The sequence below is a fragment of the Crocodylus siamensis genome, chromosome 1, assembly GCF_052110815.1.
Source record: "Crocodylus siamensis isolate JL-2025a chromosome 1, ASM5211081v1, whole genome shotgun sequence".
NCBI classification, from domain to species: domain Eukaryota; kingdom Metazoa; phylum Chordata; order Crocodylia; family Crocodylidae; genus Crocodylus; species Crocodylus siamensis.
In genome coordinates this window covers 340,093,520-340,115,512 of record NC_143395.1, presented here as the reverse complement: position 1 = coordinate 340,115,512, position 21,993 = coordinate 340,093,520, and the positions used below count along the sequence as shown (strand labels likewise).

The following is a 21,993-nucleotide window of genomic DNA, read 5'->3' as shown; positions in this document are numbered from 1 at the left end:
TAATGTTACTGGTAGAAATACAGATGCTGAAAGGAACAGATGGGCATGAAAAACTAACTGAAAGAGCACCTCTAGTAGCAAAATAGAATGAAGACCACATGTCATATGAATCTGACCCACAACAAAATGCTATAACAAGGAGTCCCAGCAGTGTGTGATGTGGAGGAAGTTAGTCAGAGGAAAGTTGGAGGTGAAGAAAAGGGGAAATTTATTTGCAAGAAAGGAAAGGGGCAGGGCAAGATGGGAAGTACAGAGACTCTGAGTAGCATATATAGAGAAGAATGCCTCTCCTTTATCATGTCTTCATAGCCTGACTGGGATTAACCATCATCCATTACAATATGTGGGCAAAGGTACTATTTTGTTATTTCTGCATTTTAAGCCTTGGCTTTTCATTTTAAACTTCTGTAATTTCACTGCCACATGCATTGCTGTGCTTCATCTGCTTAAGAGTTCTTTGTGTGTTTTTAAAGTGCTTAATACACTGTACAAGGTAAAGATTTTAGTAGAGACTTTGTCTGGAATGCTACATAAAATTCTGGTCACCCATGTTCCAAAGAGATGAAGTCAAACTGGAACAGATATTTAATGGTATTTAATAGCCAGATTCTATTCAATCTATTAGGCTCTTACATGGTCTTAGGTGCCTCAGTGTCATTCTATTCCACCCGGCTTTAGCCCCTGAAAAACTGTTAGTACTAGGGATGAGGGGGTAAGATGGGTATGTGTGTTGCAAAGGTAGATGGTGGAATAAAGTCGCATTTGGGCATCTAAGTCCACTTGGATACTAATAAACAGGACAGGATCTGGTCCTAGGTGTCTAGAGATGCAGGTAAGTACACAGTAGGATTTTCAAATATCAGCACCTGCCTAATCCCAACTGATGTCAGTGTGAATCAGGCATCTGGGCACTATGGGAAATCCTTCTATTTGCATCTTTAGGAGCTTAACATCTTTAGAAATCTGGGTCACATGAGCCCCGATTCACAAAATTATTTAAACACCTAATTGATTTCAAAGGTAAATAGGAGCTGCTAGGAGCAACTCCCAAAGGCTGAATCAACCTGGGAGAAAAAAGAAAAGGAAAGATGTAAATATTGAAAGCAGACAGTGAACGAGAGACATAAACACTGGGGGGAGGGAAGACATGTGATTGATTTTGTATAATTAGTGTGAGTTTATGTACAATAGAGTAATAGTGTCATGTAAATTACGGTTGACTTAAATCCTTTTCCGAACTGAGGAAATACAGGTGAAATAACTAACAAAAATCAGAGGTTGGAGGTTGTTCATGTTGCCTTTTAAATTAACAGAAACATCTGCTTGTTTGTTTGTTTCCCCCCAGACCATCACTGGAAACTTTGCTGGCATGATCCATGGCTTGAATGCAAGCCAGCTGACAGACCAAGTCCTTCAGAGAAGCAAACGGATGATCCTGGACACACTTGGAGTGGGACTACTGGGTAGCAGCACGGAGGTCTGCCACAGAGTAATACACTACAGCAAGGTAAAATGCTTGACTTTCATGTTATGCTAGCTGTTAGAAAATTGAAACAAGTAAATGTAGGTTAGTAAGGAAAAGATCCCCAAGGTAAGATCTGTTAGGCGTTGAGATAGTCCAGCCATAGAGGTAGGGAAGCTCTATTGCTTGAGTTTAAAAACAGAGGCTGGAAAATCGCTAGCAAGTATGTTATGTGGTAACTTACTGCCCATACCATATAAAACAAATGCCCTAGGACAGGGATGTCAAAGATACGGCCCTTGGGCCAGATCTGTTTTCTGGAGCCCTACGATTCAACCTGTGGGTCTTGGACCTCCCCCATGTTCCCCACACACTGCACTTGCCACACAGGTCCAGTCCAGGGTGCCCCATAGCATTAGGGCCCATCCAGATTGGGTCCACAGACCATTCCTGCATGCTAGAGCCACCAAACAGGGGTGCTCTAGAAAGGGCACTGCACGCCGTGCATGCTCCTTGCTGGCTCCACATGCCACATGAAGCACAAGACCTAGACTGGACCCAACACATGGGGCATGCCCCAATCCAGGGTACTGTAAGCAGTGCCGTGCTGGACCAGCCCTGTGTGCAGGCTTTAAAAAGTAGAAACTGAGAACAGTAGGGCTAAGCCACAATGAATTGCCTGATGTTTAAGTTCAGGACTTTGAATTAAATGATCTCATATTATTCCAGATCTACAGCGCCAATACATCCAGCACTGTTTGGGGTCACTCAGATGTCCGACTCCCTCCTCTGTATGCAGCTTTTGCCAATGGAGTAGCTGTAAGGAACTCTTCTATATATATATATATGGCTTAGTCCATCTGTCTGTGTCTGTCTGTAATGCTCTTGGGGGGTATGGCTCCCGGCGGGGCGGGGCGGGGCAGGGCTCCAGCCAGTGCTGCATCAAGAATGACAGGCAGGGTTTGGCTCCAACGGATTGGGCTAGGTGGAGCAGGCCCAGTGGATGCACAGCGGGGGGTGGGGGTAGTGGGTGGCACAGTGCCGGACACGGAGTGGGGTGGTGGTGGCGCATGGCTGGACACACAGCCTGGGGGCGGGGGGGGGGGGGGTGAGGGATGTGTCTGACGTGTGGCTGGATGGCACTCCATCTGCGCCTGTGCCGCCCCCCACATCATTCTTGATGGGCAATTCACTATTATTTTACATCTGCTTTCATATGCATAGTAATATTTGTAATTTATTTTCCCTAAATTTTAAACTAACTTTTATCTTTGCGATGTGACTAAGACCAAATTTTACTATCAGTACAAAACTCCTCTAGACTGTCCTAGCAACATCATTCAGCCTTATTTCAGCAATTCCAAGTGAGACCCACCCTTTTAAGGGTGACATAGTACACTTAAGTCTCTGTCTTAAGAGACCATCATCGAGGGGTGCCTTTTATTATTAATTTTGTACTGCTGTCATACTTAAGGGATACAGTCAAGGTATTGGGCTCCATTGTGTTAACTGTACAGACATGTAATGAAGACAGTCTAATGCTGATTGACTTCGACAGAGCCAGATTTCACCCAAAGTAGGCAAAATTGTAAAACACGCATGCATGCACATAGTTTTTAGTCATACATTTGGAAAAGGCAGACAATACATTTTGGATATGCTCAGGTTTCTCAATAAAATGATAACTGGCTTGTCAGAAATTAGCCCAAATTCAGATATAGTCTGAGGGCAACTGACATGGATGACATTTAACCCCCTTATGCCAGATTTAAATTACACATATTTTGTAATTATGAAAAGCTAATGGAGTTGTCCCTCTGAGGACATGGTGTATTAAGACTGATCAAATTTAGTTTTACAACAAGACTAGGTAGGTCAAATCTGACACCTTATTTCAAAGGAAAATGACCTTGAGAATGGCATCATTAGGCTCTTAACAGTCTATGTGGCATTCAGGTTTCACTGTGAGTGCAACCAGAATGTCTAAATCATACCCAGGATCATTTCATTTTGAATCTACATCATAGGCCAACTCCAAGTTCTTACTGAATAGTCACAAAATGTCACTTTATCAATATTATAAGACAGTGATTTTTGGCCCTGGAGACCAGATGAATGGTGCAGAGTTGCTCCATAAGCCAGATCAGACTCTGCATGCCTGGGTTGGGCCCCATACTATCCTCACAAGCTTCCCAGGGCTCCAGGGCCCTGCATTGCCTCTGTCAGATGTCCAGTGCTAAAAGGAGTGTGGGGCCCAGCACCACTTCTACCCAGCCTGACCACACACAGGGATCAGGCTCCACACCACCCTACATGGTTTCTAATGGACCTGTGGGAAGCCCTGTGGGCTGGATGATGCAAGGCTGGATACGGCCTGCAGGCTGAGGGTTGAGCACCCCTGGTATAAAACATAACTTTCAGCTTCTATTATTATACAATGTCTTCTTGACTTATATATAAACTCTTAAAGGCAGGAAGTGTACCCACTTCTATTTGTACTATGACTAGCTCCTCAGACACTTGGTCTTGACGTGGACCTGTGATTGTGACCTTAATTATAAGAGAAGCAGTTCTTCAACAGTTTTTTTATACTAGTTAAATTCTTTTCACTTGGGATTGGGTGATCCTGTCAAGGTAAAAAATTAGCCAGTTAAAAATCAGGCCTTCTCTTTTTCCCACCAGGTACACTCAATGGATTTTGATGATACATGGCACCCAGCCACACACCCCTCTGGGACTGTGCTTCCTTCTCTAGTTGCTCTGTCAGGTACCTTGTCTGAAAAGAAGAAATTCTCTGGCCTTGACCTGCTCTTAGCCTTCAATGTAGGGATTGAAGTGCAAGGCAGACTTTTACGATTTTCCAGTGAAGCCCACAACATTCCCAAAAGGTATGTAAATAATATTTGGAGTGCAGCATTTAGGTTGAGTAGAGGCTTTTGTTGTGGTTGTTGTCATTAATTTACTGAAATAGCAAAGATGAAAGCACTACTGATTTTTAATCTCCACTCTCCAGGTACTCTCTCAGTAATCTCAATAGAGCTGCCTTTTAGTGTCTTTCATAGCTAGAGACAAATAATCAATATATGCTGTTCCACTTTTGTATTCAAAGCCATGAAAGGAGCAGAGCTAATCGTATTTACTAGACTGCTTTGTCCAGAAGTTTGAAAAGTAAAAATTGAAATCAGAATTTAAAAAAAAGAAAGAAAATACTCCTTTGTGATTGCCTTTTTTGATGCCTAATAAATAGCACCACTGTTTAGATGGAGGTAGTGACTGATCTGGATCAGTGAGACATTTGAGAAGCTCCTTTAGCTTCTCCATCAATGCAAAATAGTGAAAAGGAAAATAAAGCTAGAGAAATAAATCTCTGATGCTTTCAGTGGGATGTGAGAATACATCTGATTAGGTCTGAATGTGCAAACTGAGGACCATTGCCTGTTCGCAGAAATGAGGATTCACCTCTCTGAGACTCACCATGCAGCCACAGTAAACACACTGTGTCCTAAAGATGTGGGTAGAGCAGAGGTGGGCAAAATGATGGATCCAGCCAGCAGGTGGACTCCATTTACCTGCCTGTGGTGGCTGAGGCCAGTCTTCAGGGAAACCCCAGCCCATGCTACCACAGTGCAGCTGCTGCTGGGGTCTCCATGGAAACCAGCACCAGCCACTCTGGCAGGGGCTTCTGGGAAATGGAGTCCACTGCCAGCCAGATCTGGCCTGTGGGTGGGACTTTGCCCACCCCTGGGGTACAGGAACATATTATCCCCTTTCCCCAGGATGTGCCCATTATACTCGCTACAACAGCTCTGGGGCTTTTCTGCCACCATGGTGCTTACAACACTGGTTACTAAGAGAGTTAGCAGTTTTTCCTATTTGTATATAATATAGTGTTTTGGCTAACATGGGACTTTTCCAGTATCAGGGCTATGGAACTGGACCCTGAACTATTATACATGTACTGATTTATGGTCTGGTCCAGCTCCCACTGGGCACATCTACATGTGTTAATTGACTGAATAAACTCCAGCGCAGTTTTTTCTGGAGTGTATTGCTCCCGGGCACCACATTTACATGTGCACCCAGAACCTCAGCACATTGAGCCAGGTCAGAGCAGCCCTAACCGGCAGGGGACCCAAGGGGTCAGTCTGCCAGCCCAGAGCTTCTCCGACCCAACTCAACATGCTGCTGGGGCATGAGAGTGCCAGCTAGCCCTGCACTGAAGCAGGCAGCCCCTTTACTGAAGCACCCTCATACCCCAGGCAGCCCCATCAACGTCTACCTGTGTGTTGCAGTGCAGTAAATAATGCTGCTGCAGGATAGTACTTGTGATGACAAGTACTGTCCTACAAAGGCATTTATTAGTTTACTACAGCCCAATAGGGCCACACATGTAGAAACTGAGACTTTACTGCAGAGCTGATTAGGCAACTCTGCAGTAAATGTTTCATGTAAATGTGCCCACTGGCATCGGAGAGAGGTGGATTAGGTACTGCTGAAGTTCTGGCCTAGAATTCTTGTAACTATTTTTGAAGCATGGTAATGATGAGGTACCATTTGTTTTCTCAGGTTTCACCCACCATCTGTTGTCGGTACCATGGGGAGTGCAGCAGCTGTTGCCAAACTTCTAGCATTTGACCAGTTTAAGTGTAAAGAAGCTTTGGCCATTGCTGCTTCCTATGCAGGAGCCCCAATGGCTAATGCAGCAACACAAACCAAGCCTCTGCACATTGGTAATGCAGCTAGGCATGGTCTGGAAGCAGCTTGCTTAGCATCACTGGGTCTTCAAGGAAACAAACAGATACTGGACATGGAGTCAGGGTTGGGTGCTTTTTTTGGAGACTACACCCCGCAGGATCTGCCACCTTTACAGTCTTATTCCTGGCTGCTGGACCAACAAGATGTAGCCATCAAGCGCTTCCCTGCTCATCTTGGAACACACTGGGTGGCAGACGCAGCCTCTTCAGTGAGGAAGCACCTTGTGGGGAGTGATGATACACTCCCTGTTAGCAAAATTAAGAAAATCACGCTCAAAGTCCCAGAGGCTCAGTATGTAAACAGATCATTTCCTAACTCAGAGCACGAAGCCCGGCATTCTCTCCAGTTTGCTGCATGCACTGCTCTGCTGGATGGCAGCATCTCAGTCCAATCGTTCAACCATCAGAACATTTTTAGGCCAGAGTTAAAGGAGCTGCTCTGCAAAACACAGGTGGAGCACCCTTCTGATAACAAGCCTAGCTTCGAGAGCCTTTACTGTGAGGTAAGTATTACCCTTCAGGACGGTGATGTGTTTAGTGAGCGTTGTGATACTTTTTATGGACACTGGAGGAAACCCCTGACTAAAGAGGATCTGGAGAAAAAATTTCGCTCTAATGCTTCCGGTGTTCTCTCACTGGAGGCTACAGAAGGCATTATAGAGACTGTGAATCATTTAGAAGAAGTAGAAGACTGCGTGGTGTTAAGTGAGTTTCTTAAAGGGACACAGTGAATCCAAGAACGTCCCCAAACGATCTCCTTACCTTGAAAAATGACTAACATTTATTAACATTGGGTTCCTGTAGTTACTGGTGTGCACTCTGAGCATAGAGTCAGGAAAACGAAACTCCTCTTGTTGTTGGTAACAAGCAACATTTTAAATCCAGTATTGTAGCACTGGTCCTGTACCTGGCTTAAAGATTGCTTTCTGCTCCAGAGCTAGCTGAAAAATAATGTGCTGGCAACTTCTACTGTCATTATCCTTAGCCTCCATAAAACTACCATTGATACTAACAACAGCCCTGTTGACAAATCCTTTGATATCACGGTGCCATACTAAAGCCCCTTGTAAAAATCCTTCTGCTAGAAAATCTGGAAATGGAGATTGTGGAGGAGTAAAGCAACGAATATCCTCAGGAGAGGAGCTATTAGTAGAAGGACAAATAGAGTATAAGAATTCTGAGAGAGATTTTATAGCAGTAGATCTCTGGGCATCCATTAATGTGAAAGTGTTGAGATTTGTGTAGAAAGAAAGACCCAATGCAAAGTTGCAGAAGTTGGTATTCACCAAGAAACATCCTTGCTTCCCCATCAAGATTAGCCTTATACAAGTGAGGATGACAATAGTGCTCTCGTTCTAATCACACTAATTATAAATAATAATAAATAGGTGCTTCAACTAAGCAAAGTGCTGCACTACCCTTCATTAATGTATCTTTTATTCTTTAGTTTCCATATCTGGTTGCTCTAATGTAGGGGTGGGCAATTATTTCAGCTGGAGGGCTGCTTAATGAGTTTGGTGGAGCTGTTGAGGGCTGCAACAGTAGCCCTGCCTCTTGACAGGTGCCCGGCCCCTGGTCACCATCTTGGAATTGGAAGTCCTGCCCCCTAACCTCTGACCTTTGCCACTAGCAATCCCTCCCCTTCCCCTTAAACTCCTTTTGCCATCTGGGAACTGAACTCCCCCCACAAATCCTATGCTAAAAGTCAAACATCTGTTATAATGTATTTTAATTTTATTTTTAAAATATTTTTGTCCAGATTTATGTGTATTTCTGTATGTATATAGAGGTGATTGCATAAGATCTCAAAAATAAAGTCATACTCTTGTATATTGCGTGTGGGGGGTGTGGTGGTGGGGGTACTTGTATGGTAGGGTATGGGGCATATGGGGCTTGTGAGGGGGTATGGCTCTGTATGGGGGGGATGTATGGTATGTGGGAGGATGTAGGTGTGTGTATATGTAGGACGGTTTGTGGGGGGCATGCAGGCAGAGTGTGGGTGTGTGGGCTGTGAGGGGGGGCAGGGGACCCCCCCACATACTCCTTCCATGGTGCACAGCTCCTGCCACCAGCAGCAGCAGTAGCTAGTGGTAGACCTTCAGGGTGCTCATAGCCTGTGCAGGTGTAGCCACCCAGAGACATGCAGCTTCAGCCAGTTCTGGGAGCTGCACATGTGAGCAAGGAGCTGAACTAGGCTGGCCTGCCTCTATCACATAGGGCTCTCATGAAGCTCCTGGGACTTATGCACTGGGTGGAAGCCCCATGCAACGGACCTGGTTGCCTTCCCTGCTCCCTGCCACCATGTGCAGATCCTGGGATTCTGCCAGGAAGCCAGGGACTAGGCTTCCCACCACTTCTTGCATGAACGGCAAGTGCCCTCAGTGGCTGGGGTGGGCACGGTTGCACTGGTGGTGGCGGGAGCACAGCAGCGGGAGCATGGCGGCGGTGAATGGGGAGCTCCCGCAGATGCTGCCGGCACTGTTGGTAGCAGGTGGGGTGGGGAGTGGCAAGTGCTGACCACCAGGGGTTAGTGACCACCCACAGGCCACTGGCAGTGATCATGGACTGCCTGCAGATGCCGCTGGCAGTGTTGGCAACAGGGTGGCGAGCAGCAACTGCCACCCAATTTCATTGCTGGAGATATGCTAGTATCCACACATGCTGAAGAAGTACCAGTCATACAAGTGTTTCAAACATGTCTCTTTCACAATCCCAATTTGTAGGGGGTGCACCGCCATGCTCAGGCGGTGCATGTGCAACTGCACGCACCCCCTACGTGTCGCCCCTGACTTCTTCCAGAGTCCCAAGAGCTGCAAGTGGTGGCAGGGACCAGGACCAGGCCACTGGCTCCATCACAGGGGGCTTCCCCCTGGTGGCATGGTAGTACCAGGAGCTCCATGTGAGCCACAGGGAGCCCCATGCCATAGAGACAGGCTGGCTTGGCTCTGTTCCTTGCTGCCATGTGCAGCTTCTGGAACTGGCTGTAGCTGCGTGTGCCACTGGGTGGGTGCGCCTGTGTGAGCCATGAACACCAGGAGGGCCCACCACCTGCTCACACCCCTCACACCCACACCCTGCCAAAACTGAGCTTTGCGCTCCCCCTAGCCCCTGCCCCACACTGCTGCCCAGCTGCAGCTTCCCTACCTACTGCCTGGAGCAAATGCTGAAGCAGGGAGAAGAGCAAGAGCCATTGGAAGCCAGGGAAGCAGTCCCCCAGTGGCTGCAGCAGTGGCACCACTGGCCCCACCCAGAAGCTGTGAGTGCTGGCTGGGACCCGAGCCCTCCCATGCACAAGGGTGGGAGCAAAGTGAGTGAGCTGGGCAAGGTACATTAATTGGTGGGTGCTTGCAAGCCAAATGAAATTGCCTGGTGGGCTGGATTCAGCCTGGAGGTTGTATTTTGTCCAACCCGACTCTAATATAAGGACTTACAGTAGGCTTCATTCTTGGCACAGCTAAAAAATCATATTTCCATTCAACTGCTGTATGGTACTAGCTCTGTGTACTTCCAAGACTGACTGTGCTACACCTTCCTTTGACACCTCCTGCCACAGAGGTGATGAGCTAGTTAATGAACAAAAACAGGAACAAGCGTGAGGGTTCATGCCTTCATCAGTGTGCAAGAGATGCCTCATATCACTGAAACAGATTATCTGACTCGTCATTTCAGAAAACTTTTAGTGCAGCCTTTCACTTTCAAAGAATACAGTAAAGGTTTAAGTCATGCTTTACAGTAATATAGCATCATTACTAAAATGTGCTTGCATGTTTTACAATATCAGTTGCTAATGAAATTCATCTTCATTACATGGATATATATTTTTAAGATAATAGGTATTAAAATGGGGGCAAATGTATATTCTGGTTCATGTGCATAATAGAATTCCTGCTTTATTCTAAAAGTGATACCTACCCATTTTGTTATTAAGGACCTCATTTTGAAACTTAAAGATTGAAAAACAGGCTCTTAAGTTCGTGTTCAGACACTGCTAACAGTTTCTGAGTCAAAAATAAGTATTTAGATATCTAACAATATATACCAAACCTTCACAATTTGGGATTGTTAAAGAGATATGTTTGAAACACTTGTATTATTGGTACTTCTTCAGAATGTGTAGATACTAGCATATCTTCAGCAATGAAACTGTTAAAAGATATAAATGTTAGCAGAAAACATACAAATGTTATTACAAAACCGGTTAGTCTTATGTTTGAAGTTTTCTATACAAGGTATCTATTCGTAAGGACAGAACTCCACCATCCCTGTAATTATTTTCATATCTATCCCATAGAGACTAGTGATGGTATATCTTCTGGGTGTCAGTTCAGACACCTTTAAATGCATGCTTAAGTATATTTAATATGGCAGCTAGAGGCCTTAGATATGGGTATCCCTACAATAGAATACAGATGTAGGATGCTTAGTATACTGAAGAATAAAGTCGCCACCTACGGTAAGCTCAACTAGATGACAGGCTTCCACCCTGCAGTATAAAACTGGCTGTTAGACTACAAACATCTTAGTTACTCAAAAATTAGTTACTTAGATCTTTAGTAACCTTAACTCCCAATGGAATTAATGAGAAATGAGAAGGATGTTCCATCTCTTGAGGATTGTGCCTAAGACTGTTGTACATTTCTTAGATGAAAACACATGGTTTGTTTGGGGGTTTTTAAAATGTTATCATCATCATTTGTGTGTGTGGGCAAAAGCCTGTCCCTGGGTCAATTTTTTGTACTAACTGCACTTTCAGTTATTTCATTTAAGCACAAAGATAGTGTAACCATAAAAATTCTTTAAAAAGAGATCATTAGCAGCTGCACCTTTCACTCTTGAGTCCATGAAACTGGCTTGCCCCCAACTGTCCTGAAAAATACATAGGAGTATGTCATTAGGAATATAATAGTGGCTTTACACTTATTTCAGATTCGGAACACCACAAATCTCAGATTATTTCTTTGTTTTTGACCTACTGAGTTGATACTTCTGATTAGTTTAAATGAGTCTGTCACACTCTCAACTGAGATGAACACTTCAATCCTATTTTCTACTGTCACATTTAATTATGCAGGGGTAACACAGAATGTAAATTACTGTTAATCATTCATCAATGATTGATTAAAGCCATTTAAGCAAGTAGGTCCTCCCATTACCTGCCCGAATCTCTAAACACATTTAAGCTCAGGCATGAGGAGACCCAGCGGTGTTTATACATGTGCTCCAGAGGGGTCGGAGGTGCTTGAATTACAGCCACTCTAAAGAAAACATCTGGAGCATCTCGTGGATCAGTGTCCCCATGCTGAAAAATAGCACACTTAAACTAAAGCTTCTCGAATAAGCTTTAAAGCGCCCCCGCCACCATTTTTCAGTGTGGGGACACTGATCCACGAGATGCTGGAGTTTGCTGAAGTGTGGTAATTACCATGCTCCAGCAGACTCAGTTAATTGAATCTGCTCTGATGTGCTATAATTACAGTGCATCAGAGCAGCCTTGGTGCTTGTGTATAGGCACCCCAGGATTTTAAAAGTGGGAGATGTGGGACCAGCAATCAATGCTGCAGGGATGTCTGCACTCCCCACTCCCAGCCTTTCCCCCTCACCCCACCAGGGTAGGGTGTACACCATGCTGTACAAGTAACAACTGTGGACTTAGTTGACTTAGTCCCAGAATCAGGTAAGAATCTCCCTTTCCTCCCAGCTCTCCCCTCTTTGTTCCTCCTTGCCCTCTCTGCTTACACCTCTGGTTGCAGGAAGGGGAGACCAGCCCCACCCTGCTGCTCTCTCAGCTGCTCCTGCCCTGTTCTACCTTGGGCTGCAGGGAGTAGCTGTGCAGGGAGCTGGGCTCAGCTGGGGACAGAAGCTACAGTGGGTGGGTTTCCTTCCCTGTGCCTGCTCCCAGGCTGGTGGAGAACACCCAGGGGGCTCTGGCCAGGGAAGGAGACACGCTAGGGCTGTGCGAAACACCATCGTTTCATTTCGATGACTGTTTCACCATTTTGAAGGGGCAGTGTTTCATTTCATCATTTTATTTCATTTCAAAACACTGTTTTGGTTTGTTTCGTTGAAACTGTTTCGCTGTTTCGACTCATTTTGATGTTTCACCCATAGGCTATAATGGGGGAATCATGAAAACGCCTAAAATGTTGTCATTTGTTGCCTGATTTGCATGCAGATTGCAGGGATGGTAGCCCCTTCTGAGAGCATGAAGCCTGCCAAGGTTCAAGGAGATAGGTGCAGAGGTTTCTCAGAAACTATACCTCAAAGTCTTGAAAGCAAAATTTGCCGGCAGCAGCAGCCTCCATCATCCAGTACGCAGATTCAGGGGATTGTACCCCTGAGAGGCCTGTGGGGCTGTGCCGGACTGCTCCCAGGCCCCTGGATGTGTGCTGGATGACAGGAGGCTGCCACAGCTGCTGCTACTTGGGACCAGCCCTGGGCGCAGCCTGCACCCAACACCGGGGAAGACAGATGCTGCTGCTGGCCCCAGGTAGCAGCAGCAGCCTCCTGTCATCCAGGCACAGATTCAGGGGCCAACACCCCCATGAGGGCTGCAGGGCTGTGCTGGACTCCTTCCGGGAGTGCGGGCTCCCAGATCTGTGCTGGATGACTGGAGGCTTCTGCTGCCACCTGGGACCGGCGCTGGGCCCAGCCCACACCCAGCACCGGCTTCCATGGAGCTCAGCCTGGTGGCAGGAGGTGGAGTGCAGTGCTGGCTCTGCCCACCTCCTGCCACTGGGCTGTGCTCCATGGGGCTGGCAGAGCCGATCAGAGTGCAGTGTTGGCTTTGTCTTTCTCCTGCCACTGGGCTGCGCTTGGTGGGCCTGGTGGAGCTGATTGAGGGCAGCCTAGCGACGGGAGGTGGGCAGAGCTGGTACTGTGTTCTGATCGTCTCTGCCAGCCCCACAGAGTGCAGCCTGGAGGTGGGAGGCAGGCAGAGCCAGGGCTGCACTCCACCTCCCATCACCAAGCTGAGCTCCATGGGGCTGGCGGAGCTGACTGGAGCACAGCCCAGTGGTGAGAGGCGGGCAGAAGCAGCGCTGTGCTCCGATCGACTCCACCAGCTCCACAGAGTACAGACCGGTAGTGGGAGGCAGGGAGAGCCAGAGCTGCACTCCCTGCCGAGTTGAGGTGCATGGGGTTGTGGAGCTGCTTGGAGCACAGCCCTGGCTCTCCCCTGCCTCCCACCACTGGGCTGCTTCGAAACTCGAAACATTTCGAAACATTCAAAACATTGTGAGGGCCCTCATTTTGTTTCAAAGCTGTTTCAATGCTTTTTGTTTTGTTTGGATGTCACTGTTTGGAGCTTAAAATGCATTGAAACAAAACACTCAGTGAAATTTCTCACAGCCCTAGAACCCACCTGCTGTTGCCACTGTCTCCAGCTGAGCCCAGCACCCTGCCCAGCCTGGCTGACACCTCTGGAGCTCCCTCTACTCCCATCAGCTAGGGGCAGCTGTAGTGATGGGCAGGAGAGGGGGCATAGAGGGAAGATTACTTTTAAAAAGAACCCAGTTGCTGCTCCCATGGCATGATCCAAAACGGGAGGTGGGGGGGGGGGTTGCGATAAAATGTCACAGGTGCTGCCTATCTTAAATAAAGGGGGGCGGGATATGATTAAATTCTAGTGATGACTGTAATAGATTTTGACTTAAAGATGAATCTCTGAAGTTCAGGGATTGCAATATTGTTATTAATATGGTCAAATACAATTATATTTATATTTAGCAATAGTTATTTCACTGGCAAGGACTGAAGAAGTCACCGCATTTTCCATCAGGCAAGTTTCAGGACTTCTGTCACCATTACTCCTATGCCATTGAAGATTTCATGCAGAGGGACCTTACACGTGAAAGCGCAGGTAGTTAACTATTCTGTGGGCAGCATACTCATGGGCTTCAGTTACATCTTTACAAATGTATTTGCATCCAAGTTCTGCTATAGCAGATGCTGTTTCAGCATCAGGAAACCTGTTTTAAAAGATTTTAAGTAACAGGGAAAATATTTTAGCCGCAAGACTTGGCAGCTCAACTTGAATGAAAAATATTTAAGTTGCTTTTTTGACAGTGATAATGTCAAAGAGAGGGAGTCAGTCTGGATCATATTTCTGAAACCAACAGACATCAACATAGGAAAGTATTCCTTCTCTGCTGCCCTACTCCCTCTGGACAACTGATCTGATGCCCTTAAAAGGCAAATTTTGCATCTACCAAATAATCCCATGAGCTTTATAACTGCAGAACTCAACTTACTAACAATCTTTTGCTAAGCTAACGAGAAGATGCTAAACATACCATCTGGCACTCAAAGATTCGTTCCCCTGGGGCAATGCTGTCTGTAGTGCTGTTTGGTGCTTTTCCGGTCCTTCCTAGAAGATGTTTCACTTGGGTGTACAAGAAGCTCAATTTGTTCTGAGGATGGACCAGGAGGGGGTGATGCATTAATTTAGGCTCTAGAACAGGGGTCCATGGCATCTGGCACACAGGACTCCCCACAGGTCTGGAAATTTGGTGAGGGAAGGCAATGGCAATTAACTCTGCCATCCCTCCCCTGCTGCCAAATTTTCAAGCCTTATGTGGCTACATCAGGGCATAGCCCGGGCTGTTGCCATGCAACCTGATCCATGTTTGGCCTGGGCCACTGCTGTGCAGCCACAGTGAGGCCTGGGCAGGGCATGGCCATTGCTGTGCAACCCAACCAGAAATTCAGGGATATCTATCCCTTTCTTACCTTTCATCCACTTTTTTATTTTGACCAACCTCGACTTCACAGCCTGGAAAAACCAGCTGCTAGCACTGAGGATATACAGCACAAACTAATGGGTTTCTTGGCGCTATGGAAAGCGTGAAGAGTAGACTACAAGCTTACTGACAGTACAGTTCTTCCTACCCACCGCTCAGGAACAGAGATTCTTTGCTACACCAAATCCACCTGTTGGGTGGAAAGTGCACAGAGTGCAAGGGGAAATGAGAGTCCGCCCAGGTCTTACATATAATTAAGCACACCTGACAAACAGCAGTCTAGAGAGCTATGCTACTTTTGGTGGGCAGTAATCTCTGTCTCAGTCCCTGTTGTTTTCTTTAGTACAAAAAGCCTGAGTCTTAAAGGAAGGGCCAGGACAGAGTGGCAGATTATACAATGACGGTGCATCCTCTAGAGTTTTTGCCTTGGAAGTTTTAATTCAAAATGTAAGCAATTTTAAAAGTTTACAGTTTCCTCAAAATCTCTTTGGACTTTACAGATTAAACTGAATTATCTGTATTTTTCTTTTTCAGAGGCTGCAGAAGTCAGCTATGTTATACTTAGTATATTGGGCTGTACCCCTTGTGAGTTATGGAAGTATTCGCTATTAAAAAATAACCATAAAGTTGTACCTTTTTAGGTGGATTATAATAAATAACCCTCTGTCTGTCCTTAATCCTCATTAATTGTACAAATATTGTATTTTTTTCCAGCAATTTTGTTTTCTGGATTTACAGCTATCTACTTTATTAAAGAAAGAAAAAGTTATTACCCAGTATAATTATCTGTTATTTTTGATTCCTTGTGGAATGCACACAGCTTTGGCTTTCCTGTGATTAATGATAACAGTCACGTGGAGACTTCTTGAGGGATTTTAAGAAACAACATAATGCGGTTTTGCATTTTTAATTTCTTGCTTTCATCCAATTCCCATTGCTCATTGGTGTGTGTTATCTTGGAGGATTCAAAAGATTTTATTTTCAAATGAATACTGGGTGTTCCCACCTGACAGCCATTCTTCCCAGCTCCATCCAGCTGGTTTCTAACAGGGCATGAAATTACAATGGGATTTGTTAACCTGCTCTGAGCCCTGGATCGGTGATGATGTCACCAACTCACTACAGCCCTGGAAACTGGGTTCTTCATGAAACACTTGTGCTCCCTCTACTGACCCTACAGCAGAAGACACTATAATAATTTTAAAATGAAACATTCACACCCAGCTCCAAAGCTAGCATTTTAACTGCATCACAGACGTTTTAGAAAGGAATCTCGAACAAGTCACACAAGCTCTAGGTTTAAGTTCCCCTTCTGTAACCATAAGTAATAATTCCCCCCTTTTAGAAAACATCTTAAGAACTGTAGGTGAAAAGCTCCATACAGGTGTTAAGTATCACTGTGCCACGTGTGGGAGGCTGCACACTGGCTGGGCGGGTACACAGTTTGTACATACCCTGGGAGAATGTAAATGACAAAAACTGTAGCTGGGCAAAAATCCATGACTGGGAGGGGAGGAGGAGCAGCCCCTCTGTGTTTCAGGGCACTTAATGGCCCTTAATGTTCAGGCACTTGCACAAGATTCATAAATCCATAGATGTTAGGGTCAGAAGGTCCCTCAGTAGATCATCAAGTCCAACCCCCTTCCCTGGGCAGGAAAGAGCACTGGGGTCAGACAACCTCAGCTAGGTCCTTGTCCAGTCTCCTTCTGAAGTCCCCCAGGGTAGGGGAGAGCACCACCTCCCATGGAAACCCATTCCAGATTCTGGCAACCTTTACAGTGAAGCAGTTCTTTCTAATGCCCAACCTAAATCTGCTCTCCATCAATTTGTGGCCATTGTTCCTAGTTACTCCAGGGAGTGCCCTAGTAAACAGAGCATCTCCTATTCCCTCCTGGCCTCCCCTGATGAGTTTATAGGCAGCCACAAGATCACCTCCCAGCCTTCTCTCGTGAAGACTGAAGAGATCTAGGTCCCTTAGTCTCTCCTTGTAGGGCCTTGCCTGCAGGCCTCTGACCACACGAGCGGCCCTCCGCTGAACCCTCTCAAGATTCTCCGCACCCCTCTTGAAGTGCGGCACCCAAAACTGGATGCAGTACTATAAAACCCTACTATAAAACCGAAGGAATGGCCATCCTACCCGCCCCCCACCACACACACCTTAAAACAAAATTAGGATCTTTATTACAAGACACCCAATCTGCAGCCTCAAAAAAATGACAACGTGCTATTGGCACACTGACAGCAAGAGGCCAGGGTGTCACCAAACACTTGGTCCCTGTCTTGGTAGGGGATTTGAGTGAAATATGCCTAGATGCTACGGAACCATGTTCCATACTAAGAAGAGCCCCCAGCCTCCCTTCCCCCCCTCCAACAAAAGTGTCAAGCAGATTATTTTAGCAATCAATTTAATCCTGAACTGATGACCAAGACTCACCACACAGGAACCAGAGGAGTTTCTCAGTACCAGCAGGGCTGCAACACAACCTGGCCCATGATGGCTAACATTTGATATTTCAGAGGATAGCAAAAAAAAAAAAAAAAGAAAGAAAGAAAACCAACTCATGTATGTATGGGGTAGGGGGGAGAGACCTTGCTGTCCCTTAACTAGCAACATATCAGACTTATCACCATATTTGGGGTCAGGAAGGTATTTTACTCAATGATCGGCTTGTATGAACTGTGGAGGTTTTTGCCTTACTCTGGTAGTGGAGGGCATGGCCCTCTTCCTTGGATTTCTTGAGTATTTTTTAACAACCTTTGCAACCTTCTTGAGTATTTTTTAACAATCTTTGCGAGGCGCTGGTTGACCTGGGCCCTCCAGCACGGCCCGGAAGTCCGTATGAGGTCATATTTGAACACGGCGTCCGACCCTTCGATCCAGGAGGGCGGACACTTTGGGTGGTTCGCCCTGGTGGCGGGGCCGGATGCCACCGCCTCAAAACTTCTAGGAAATGTCCGCGGAGATTTTCAGGGACACGTTTTTTGTACCTCAAATGCCCATCTTCAGTTCCAGGAGGTCGGTCAGAGAAACCTCCGGGGCAGAACCGGGCAGCTCCAGGCGGTTCAGTTAGGCTCCGGAGCGGTGAGAGACGCGCGGGTGAAGCCTGCTGCGCACCCGCTCCCCCGAAGCCCCCCAGACAGCCCCTCAGCAGCCGCAGAGCCCCCTGCCGACCCCTAGCACAGCCAGAGGTAAGCGGGCTCGTGGTGGGAAGGGGTTAACTCCTCGCTCCCTGGGAGGAGGCCGATGCCTGGTGCCGGGCCGAGTCAAGCTCCCGCCCAGGCCCCTACTTGGCCCAGCCCCCGAGGGAGCCCTGCGACCGGAGCCACGTGAACAGGCTGCGTAAACAGGCACTCAAGTTAGCATGAAGTTCGTGCAGGAGAGGGTGTGGGAGGGCACGACACCCTGCCTGCGACCCCCCCAGAGTAGTCGGTCCCAGCCATAACCAGCCTACCAGTTGCATGACACGGATGGCCACGCACCGCACCCCAAGGGTCCCCTCGGGCTCTGCGGCCCCCCCATTGGGCACCTCAGAGACGGCCACCCAGACGGAGCCCATGGTTCCGGGCTCCACGCAGACGGAGCCCCTGGCTCTTGGCTGCGGGGGCTGCCTGTCCCTTTTTCAGGCTCTGGGGCCCGGGAGCATGGCCACCTCCCCTTGCGGGGTCTGCTCCCTACTGGGGACTCTGGCACGCCAGCTGGAGGACCTCCAGGCCACAGTCCAGAGACTGCGTGCCATCAGGGACTGCGAGCAGGAGATAGACTCCTACTGCCAGGCCCTTCTCCCCCAGGAGCCGCAGGGTAGAGCACCGTCTCCCTCCGTGACTAAGGAGGACTCTGGGACCTCCTGCTCTGCCCAGTCAGGGGCATGGACCAAGGTGGTCAAGGGCCCGAAGGCCCGCCGCACCAAGGCCCCTCCCTCGCCGGAGCTTAGCAACAGGTTCGCACCTCTTGCAGCCCCAGCAGAGCCTGCCCAGTTGCCAGCTCCCGCAGGCAACCCAGGCTCTACCACAGCTACTGCCCCGACTCTCCCCAAGTCAAAGCGAAAGGTGTTTGTTGTGAGAGACTCCATCCTGTGGGGCACTGAGGGGGCAATCTGCCGCCCCGACCCCTTAGCCCGGGAAGTCTGCTGCTTCCTGGGGGCCCACATCCAAGACATTGCGGAGAGGATCCCGCAGCTCCTCCGGCCCACAGACCACTACCCCATGCTCCTTATTCACGTGGGCACCAATGACACGGCTCGGAGCACCGCCAGCCAGGTCATGAGGCACTAAAGGGAGTTGGGAGCGGGGCTTAGGGGTCTGGGAGCTCAGGTGGTGTTTTCGTCGATCCTCCCAGTCTTGGGCTACGGGCTGAAGAGGGAGAGGAGGATCCACGCAGTGAACCAAAGACTGCGGAGCTGGTGTCATCAGGAAGGCTTTGGCTTCCATGACCACAGTCCACTCTTTGGCGAGAGAGGCAGCGAGCTGCTGGGAAGAGATAGCCTCCACCTCTCTCCCCTGGGGAGGAGGCTCTTCTCAGCCAGGCTGGCTGACCTGCTCCACCGGGCTTTAAACTAAGCCCGCTGGGGGATGGGGGGACTACTGCCCCTGCTGGCCCGCTGAGCAACTCTTGCAAAGCCAGCAGACCAAGGCACTTAAGGGAGCCCACCCCTGCCCCAGCCCTGGCACAATCTGTGGGCAAGGCAAGAGCCCCTAAGGGCACACTTGCCTGTCTGTACACTAATGCCAGGAGCCTGGGTAAGAAGCAGGAGAAGCTCGTCCTCCTGCTCAGTGCAAAGAATTACGACGTCATTGGAATAACGGAGACCTGGTGGGACTCCACCCATGACTGGACCACAGGTATAGAGGGCTATACCCTGTACAGGAGGGATCATGTTGACAGAAGGGGCGGGGGTGTAGCTCTCTATGTGAAGGAAAGTTACATGTCCCTGCAAGCTGATGTTGGCGACCGGCATGGACAGCTAGAGACCCTCTGGGTTAAAATTCGTGGGAAATACGGCACAGGGGACACAATGGTGGGAGTCTACTACAGACCTCCCACTCAAAGTGCTGAGCTTGACCAGGAGTTCGCCTGGGAACTGACTGAGGCCGCTTGCTCCAGGACCTTGGTTGTCATGGGTGACTTCAATTACCCGGACATCTCCTGGGAAGATCACTCAGCAAAATCCGAGCGGTCGCAAAGCTTTCTCTCGTGCGTGGATGACCTCTACCCGACTCAAGAAGTCTATGGGCCAATGACAGGCAAAGCGCTGCTCGACCTGGTACTGGCTACGGGGGATGACCTAATCGGCGACCTAGTGATCGATGGGAAGCTGGGTGACAGTGACCACGAGCTGATCACCTTCACCATCTGCCGTAAAGCTGGCAAGTCAGTCAGCAACACAGAAGTCCTTGACTTCAGAAAAGCCGACTTTGACAAGCTCAGGAGGCTTGTCGGTCAGGCCCTCAGGGACCGGGACCCCAGGGAGATGGCAGTTCAAGAAGAGTGGTTGCTTCTCAAGGAAGCGATCCTCAAGGCACAAGCTAAATCTATTCCTACACGGAGGAAAGGCAGCAAGAAGGCAGAGCAGCCCTCCTGGCTCTCTAGGGACCTAGCGGACCTCCTGCGGCTAAAATGGAAAGCCTACAAAGGATGGAGGACGGGATTCACCTCCAAGGAGAATTATTCTGGGCTGGTCCGGTTCTGCAGAGAGCAAACCAGGAAAGCTAAGGCTGCAGCTGAACTCCAACTAGCTTCAAGCATCAAGGGCAACAAAAAGTCCTTTTTCAGATATGTGGGGAGCTGGAGGAAAAGCAAGGGCAATGTTGGACCCCTGCTAAACCAGATGGGGCAACTGACAACTGATGCCCAGGAAAAAGCCAACCTATTAAATAGGTACTTTGCATCAGTCTTTCATCAGTCCCATGGGATGCCCATGCCTGCTATGGGACAGGGAGATCCAGGTGATGGGGATCCCCTACCCTCCATAAATGCTGACCTCGTGAAGGAACACCTTGAGAAGCTGGATACCTTCAAGTCAGCCGGCCCTGACAATCTGCACCCCAGGGTACTCAAGGAGCTGGCGAGCGTCATAGCCCAGCCCCTGGCACGGATCTTTGAAAACTCCTGGTGCTCTGGTGTAGTGCCCGAAGACTGGAAGAAGGCCAATGTGGTGCCAATCTTCAAGAAAGGGAGGAGAGTGGATCCAGCTAACTACAGGCCCATTAGCCTGACTTCTATCCTGGGGAAGATCTTAGAAAAGTTTAAGGAGGCCATCCTTGATGGACTGGCCCAGGCTAACATTCTAAGGGATAGCCAGCACGGGTTTGTTGCGGGTAGGTCTTGTTTGACCAATCTCATTTCCTTCTATGACCAGGTGACTTATCACCTGGACAAGGGAGAAGAGATTGATGTCATATATCTTGACTTCAAAAAAGCCTTTGATCTGGTATCCCACGATCACCTCTTGGCCAAACTGGCCAGTTGTGGCCTTGGCTCCACCACGATCCGCTGGCTGGGAAACTGGCTCTGTGGTCGGACCCAGAGGGTTGTAATCGATGGCTGGCAGTCACTCATCGTGGTGCCCTGTGACCAGTGGGGTCCCTCAAGGCTCTGTCCTGGGAGCCATCCTGTTCAACATCTTCATTAATGATGTGGACATTGGTGTCAGGAGTGGACTGGCCAAGTTCACCGATGACACCAAACTCTGGGGCAAAGCATCCACGCCAGAAGAGAGGCGGGTGATCCAGGCTGACCTGGACAAGCTCAGCAAATGGGCGGACGAGAACCTCATGGTGTTTAACATCGAAAAATGCAAGGTTCTCCACCTTGGGAGGAAAAACCTGCAGCATCCTTATAGGCTTGGCAGTGCTACGTTGGATAGCACTACAGAAGAAAAAGACTTGGGGGTCATCATTGACCACAAGATGAACATGAGCCTGCAATGCGATGCTGCGGCTAGTAAAGCGACCAAAATGCTGGTGTGCATCCATAGATGCTTCTCGAGCAAATCCCGGGACGTCATTCTCCCCTTGTACTCGGCCTTGGTGAGGCCGCAGC

At 48.3% G+C, this 21,993-nt stretch overlaps 1 protein-coding gene and 1 pseudogene across 1 annotated transcript; one reads left to right on the top strand and one right to left on the bottom strand.

The window, feature by feature from the left end:
* The first annotated feature begins 274 nt into the window (after nucleotides 1-274).
* ACOD1 (aconitate decarboxylase 1) lies at nucleotides 275-7,907 on the top strand. Its single transcript, XM_090031706.1, has 5 exons — nucleotides 275-353; nucleotides 1,346-1,507; nucleotides 2,192-2,281; nucleotides 4,145-4,350; nucleotides 6,029-7,907. Exons 1-5 carry the CDS (start codon nucleotides 342-344, stop codon nucleotides 6,945-6,947), a joined length of 1,389 nt encoding a protein of 462 aa, XP_089887832.1. The 5' UTR covers nucleotides 275-341; the 3' UTR covers nucleotides 6,948-7,907.
* Nucleotides 7,908-13,989: 6,082 nt separating this feature from the next.
* On the bottom strand, nucleotides 13,990-17,803 carry LOC149874893 (glutamine amidotransferase-like class 1 domain-containing protein 3, mitochondrial pseudogene; annotated as a pseudogene).
* Between the last annotated feature and the right edge of the window lie 4,190 nt (nucleotides 17,804-21,993).

What these genes read in the sequence shown, in the direction of transcription:
- ACOD1 (XM_090031706.1), top strand. An exon ending in GAGTAATACACTACAGCAAG is followed by an intron (nt 1,508 to 2,191) that starts GTAAAATGCTTG and finishes ATATTATTCCAG; the next exon opens with ATCTACAGCGCCAATACATC. An exon ending in GCCCACAACATTCCCAAAAG is followed by an intron (nt 4,351 to 6,028) that starts GTATGTAAATAA and finishes TTGTTTTCTCAG; the next exon opens with GTTTCACCCACCATCTGTTG.